General features: G+C 32.4%; 1 protein-coding gene across 1 annotated transcript; it reads left to right on the forward strand.

Annotated features, from left to right (window-relative positions):
* Positions 1-1675: 1675 nt before the first annotated feature.
* LOC141696200 (uncharacterized) lies at positions 1676-2350 on the forward strand. The gene has a single exon (XM_074500378.1). The coding sequence runs from the start codon at positions 1676-1678 to the stop codon at positions 2348-2350; it is 675 nt and encodes a 224-aa protein (XP_074356479.1).
* The last annotated feature ends 4019 nt before the right edge of the window (positions 2351-6369 follow it).

Below are 6369 nucleotides of genomic sequence, written 5' to 3' on the forward strand. Positions count from 1 at the left end.
AACCTCTGACAAGGCTCAAGTTGTTCAGAGTGAAGAAGTGCAAGTTACAGAAGAAGCAGCAAGTTCTGATAAAGTCAAGAAGTCAACCACTGACAGTGCTCAAGTTGATTTAGACAAAATGGAAGTAACTGACAAAAGGAAACTTCTATGGAAAAATGTTTAACCATCAGATCCAAAGAAAAGCCAACTGCTGTCTACTTTCATGACCATTGGGTTAAATACTAGAGAACCAAGAGACAGGGCTGGACTAGTTTCTGATGAAGCTAAGATCAAAACATGACTTGAAGTTGCTACAAGAGATCCATTTATGCTAACTGATAAACCTCTTGAAGATATTACTCAGAAACACCTTAATAAAGTTATCTCTGTTCAAGTGGTACTGGATGCTCATGACAAGCACAACATCAAGGAAAATCTGATTCTATTTCTTGAAGATGGAAGGACATTTCAGTTGTCAGAATTAGATGTGCTAAACAAATCATTGAAAGAACTTCAATTCTTTCATTACCTTTTAGAGGTGAAGTCTGATATTACCTAGAGATGGTCAAATTTTATTTTGAAGACCATAAGAGATAAAGCTAGAATTTCTGGTTTAAGAGTTACAGAGTTCATTCCAAGCATAATTGAAGATGATGGAAGTGAAATTCCAATGAAGAAGAATTTTGCTAAACTTGAAATGATCCTGAAAGAGAAATGCTTATGCTACAATGAAGATTCATCTCATCCCAGGGTAATAAGACTGAATAATGATTTAGAAAGAAATCACATCTCTCCTTTAAGGACTGCAATCTACCAGATTGGGAGTCAGACTGAAGAGATGAAGCAAGTCAAAGCTACAATGTCTCAGGTCCTGAGAAACAAAGAAGAAAAGCTGATATCAAACTTTGTCAAGAATCACATTGGATTCAGATTGACTCAGTAAGATTGGTAAAAGCTACAAGGACTGTAAGTTGTAGTTAGTTGTCTAGTTAAACTCTTAATGTATTTGAACTTAAATGTTTTTGACATCATCAAATCTATTAACTTGTATATTCTTGCATAATTTATAAGTTGGGGGAGATTGTTGGATATATTTGAGATGTCATGTCTAATATGTTTCATGTTTAGTTTTCAGATCTTAACTAACAGGAAATATCAGTTCTTACTGGAATCTGGACTTACTGGAAGTCAGGACTTAAGGATATCATGACTTAGATTATCAGAAGATAATATCAAAAGATGGATATCAGAACTTAAGTACTGGAGGACTAACAGTTAAGGAAGGAAGCTGATTTACAGGAAAGAAGATCGAGAATAATACAAAAAGAAGATATGCATGGAAAGAGTTAGAGGACTAGAAGAATTATATAAGATATCTGATTGATATATTTTAGGAGACAGAATTATATTCCATATCAATTAGAAGTTATCTTGTAACTGTGTGTCTATATAAACACTATAAGAGTTACGATCATCGAAAAGATCATATATTGTAACCTAGCAGCTCTCGTGATATTTGTTCATCACTGAGAAAGAACAGTTCCATTGTAACAGAGTTTATTATATCGAATACATCTGTTTTCTGTTACTTGTGTTTTAAATTAATTTGATTGTATTATACACTGTATTCAACCCCCTTCTACAGTGTTGTGTGACCTAACAGAACTTGTAAGTCCAAAAGATTTATAACCAAATAATGTTTATGAGTGATGTGGGTAGGCCTAGGTTTAAAAAAGATGGAAATTGTATTTTTGATGGAAAAATAGGTATATTTCCTTTCACTAAAGAAGAAGCATCTGTTTATTTAAGTAAGAATAGAGCAAAGGGGGTTATGGAACTCAAATCGATAGAAAATATCAATAAAGTTGTGGTTAAACAATGTATAATCGAGAAAATCCTCCCGGCTATTAAAGACAAATGGTCACAAGAAAACAATAAACATATCATTATACAACAAGATAATGTTAGGCCTCATATCAATGACGACGATATAGAGTTTATGGATGCGGCAAAATCAGATGGGTTTAACATAATATTGACTAATCAACCGGCTAATAGTCCGGATTTGAATATCAATGATATAGGTTTCTTTAGAATCATACAAGGATTACAACACGAAAAAGCCCTTAAAACAGTCGGGGAGCTAGTTGATGCAGTGAATGAAGCATATAAAGAGGTGGAACCTTCTACTTTAAATTACGTGTGGTTATCCCTACAGAATTGTATGACTGATATATTGAAAAATGATGGCAATAACAATTACAAGCTCCCTCATATAGGGAAGAAAAGGCTCGAGCGACTTGGCCAATTACCAAGTCAAATGATAGCTCCACTGGATATTGTGGAGAAGGCTTTAAATGGGACAACCTAGGACTGGACAGGACTTTTGCATCATCTGTTCAATCTACTGTGCAATCTTTTGAACTATAAATATGTTGTCTAATGTACTCTGTAATTATGTTTAATGTACTCCCTGTTATATGTAACCTACTCTGTAAAAATATCATATTACAAGTCTGATGCGTAAGTCTAATATGTAACCTACTCTTTTGCACTATTATTATTGTGTTTTTTATTTTATGTGCTGCCCATAAATTACTACTCCTGAATCTTAGTAAAGACACATCATTTTATTGACAGTTACTCAAATTCTTCATTAGCGCCTCAATTTTCACATTGAAATATAAACACACATATTGCTTAGAAAACACCAGAAAGTGAACAACCATTGCATAATTGTGCTGATTTTATTGTGAAAAGAAAAATTATGTACAAAAGGCATTAGCCCTAATCTGTAATGCTACATCCAGACTACACTAATTGTTCAGATGTGATTAAGACACTAATTGTCACCTCTTACACATTAAACAACTGAAATTTTATGATTAGTTCAACACCAACAAATTGCAGATGTGCTTCGCGTAAGCCATAAAATCCCTGGCTAATAACTACGCAATCAAGATTAGCAACCATACATGTGTTCACTTATACTGATTACTCGCACAATTCCACTTACATAATACCTTAGGACCCAAATAAACACAAATCAAACACCGAGATCAATATCTTAAGTTCAATTTTTAACCAACCAGACATGTGCTTCAATTTACAGTCAAAACCCTCCATAAATCTCCCTAAAATTATTTTAATGCTAGTTAAATTTTAAACAGAAAAAATAACAAAAATGGCATATCTTCTATTTCCACAAGAAACACAACAGAGACAACAAATCTACAATATATTTTAATGCTACAATCACATTGATACAATAAAAAGGTTCATATGCAATAAGAGTGTGTTACCTTGTTATGTCAAAAACACTTCTTACTCCCACTGGCATCACCACTTCAAATTTGGCCTCCACCGACATTTGTCACTCTAGCATGCTCCTTGGTACTGATCAATAGTAAATTAGATAACCGTAAATTGAAAACTTAAAACACACAAAACAGTAAACACATAAGAAATCTTACACAATTTGAGGGAGAAAAATTCGACATTCCAGTTGGGTCCTCGAATTGCAGCTTTCTCGGTTTTAAAGTATTCTTCTTGGCTTTCACATATTGCTCAACAATCTTATCAGGAGTATCATCAACGATTTCGTTCATGATTAGCTCTGACTCGTCTTCAATAATTTCGGGATCATCCTCACAAATCAATACAGGGAGAGTTTTAAAAGAAAGGGGTGAAGAAACTGGAAAAAAGGGATTTTCAGGATAAAATTCAAATTTGGGGCTGAATCACTAAAATACTGGGATTCCATTTCAATCATAAAATCAAACTTTGGGAATAAACTTAGAATTGAATCAGACAGAAAAATGAAATTTAGGGTTTGGGGCAATTTGATACTACGGCTGAATAATTGAGAAAGAAAGAGGAGAGAGAGATAGGAGTAGTAGTCACGTGGGGGGGGTGGGGGGTTTAGAATTAAAAATAGTCGAGGTTACTAAATATCTATATTATCGATGTTAATTACTGGCAAGTTTGTCCACTTGCATAATATAATAATACTACTTTTCTTTATTTTAATATATAAAAATTTCTATAAAGGGTAATGTAAAGAATTGGTGGGATGACCCAAAAAGGAAAGTGCAAAGAAATGAGAGGGATGGAGAGAGTATAACCTAAAGTACATAGATATACAAAATATATAGAGAGATGTAGATACACAGATATTCATAAAGACGAGGTCATGAGGAGTTCATGGGCTATTCTCACCCAAATGACTACCAATTCGTACTACTTTCACATACTACTTCAAATCCATTGATAAACACAAATACATCAAGTAACTATTTTCGAACAACAATCCACTTTTATACACTACTTTTTCACGAACCGCCAAATTTGAAGCCCCACTTCAATTAAACCGTCGAACAACAATCAATTATCTGATGTTCAGGTTATTAAGATTGGAGTAATATCTAATTGTCTGTGTTTATGTGTGTATTCAATTGAAAATTTAGGGATTTAGAAATATGGAGAATAAAGATGAGAGAAGCAAGGAGAAATTAGGGGCACGAGCTTTAGTTAGGTTAATATTCTTGGAAAATTGGGTTGGGCTTGATCTGGTTGGCTTGAATGAATTGATTTGGGCCAATAATGTTGATTTTTTTATTTGTTAACGAGCTGCTCGGTAACAGTTCGAACTCGGCTTGGCTCGTATTTGTTCGCGAATAAGCTCGTGTTTGGCTCGTTAGTTAACGAGCTCGAGTTCAGACACGATTTTTTGTTCAATAAGGAAGCTCGGCTCGGCTCGGTTCATGAATAGTCCTACCCCTTAATAAGTAAAATTTGAATGTAAAATCTTTTTTTAGATTATTTTAAAGGTGTAAGATTTATTTTTTCTCATGATAATCTTGCCCACGACCTGGCGAAAATTCAAAATTTTGGAGACGCGCTCTTACAGAAAACTCATATATACTACTTAAATTCCAAATCTTATTAACAATAATGATATTTATAACAATATTAACTAGTTTCTAGGATCTGTTGCAAAGTGTTCTTTCAAATCTATTAATTAAAAAGGCATGGTTACACATATTTATATGAGATTTAACGAAGGCGTATCATAATTTGCTGATATAATTATTTTATACTATTATATATATATATTATAAAATATGCCTCTAACTTTTAATTAATAAATAAAACTTATCAACAGATTTTTGATACATAAAAATTTTGTACGGAGAATTAGCACAAGAACTTTAATGATGTATGTGCATATTTGTAGGGCTGAGCATTCGGTCGGTTCGGTTAACCGAATTAACCGAAAACCAAAATGATAATTTTTTCCTAATCGAACCGAACCAAACTTATGCACAAACCGAACCGAAAACCGAACCGAATTATTTTGGTTAATTCGGTTCGGTTTCTGAAAATCGAAATATTTGAAATTTTGTCAAAATAATTTAAAATGAAAATAAAAAATTATTTGAAATATTAAAAGAATACATATTATATTATATTATATATGTAAAAAATTGAAAATACATACATTCACCAATTGAAGATACATACCGTATGTTTTTTTATTAATATTTACTATATTATATTATATATATATAAATAAAATATAATTCAAAAATATATATATTTAAATTTCGGTTAAACTGAATTAATTTTTAGATTAACCGAACCCAACCAATATTATTTCGGTTAAAACCGAAAAACCGAATTAACCGAAATTTTTGAAAAAATTCAAACCAAACCAAACCGAAATTATACGGTTCGGTTCGGTTTTTCGGTTTCGGTTCGATTTTGCTCACCCCTACATATTTGTATACCTTTATCTTTTCAACATATATTTTTTAAAATAAAACTTAATATAGTGAGAGCCGTCAATGAATTTGAAGGAATGTTGATGGTGAAAATGTTGGATAGGTAATGTAGTAGAGGAAGCACGTAAGTAGGAGTAAAAAGAATGGTAGCCGAGAGGAAGAAAGAAAAGGAATGACTCAGAGGTAAGATATGTTAGAACCTGAAAATTACAAAAGCTCGGATCCAAGATAACATCATAATTTTTATGTGTATATATTCACATTATGAACTTTCCCTTTATATTTATAAGTATTTACAATCACCAATATATAGTTTATAACATAAATTACAACATTCAGAATATGATATACATAATGTATTGATATGTTCATAAGGAAGGGTAATAGGCATATGTACCCACTTTTCAAAGATAATTGACCACAATGTCACAGTCTATAAATTTGGCCTTAAATACCTCTTTAATGCAGGATTTCATATATTGTATTCGGGTGTCTAAATTAAATGTCACAGCCTACAAATTTGGCCCTAAAAGCCTTTTTAATGCGGGACTTCATATGTTGCATTAGGATGGTGCGTCTGTGCGTTTATCATTATAGTTAAAATATA

Source organism: Apium graveolens, chromosome 11 (assembly GCF_009905375.1).
Source record: "Apium graveolens cultivar Ventura chromosome 11, ASM990537v1, whole genome shotgun sequence".
In the NCBI taxonomy this organism is placed as follows: Eukaryota; Viridiplantae; Streptophyta; class Magnoliopsida; order Apiales; family Apiaceae; genus Apium; species Apium graveolens.

Excerpts from the sequence above, each read along its gene's own strand:
- LOC141696200 (XM_074500378.1), top strand. The coding sequence starts at position 1,676 with ATGTTTATGAGTGATGTGGGTAGGCCTAGGTTTAAAAAAGATGGAAAT.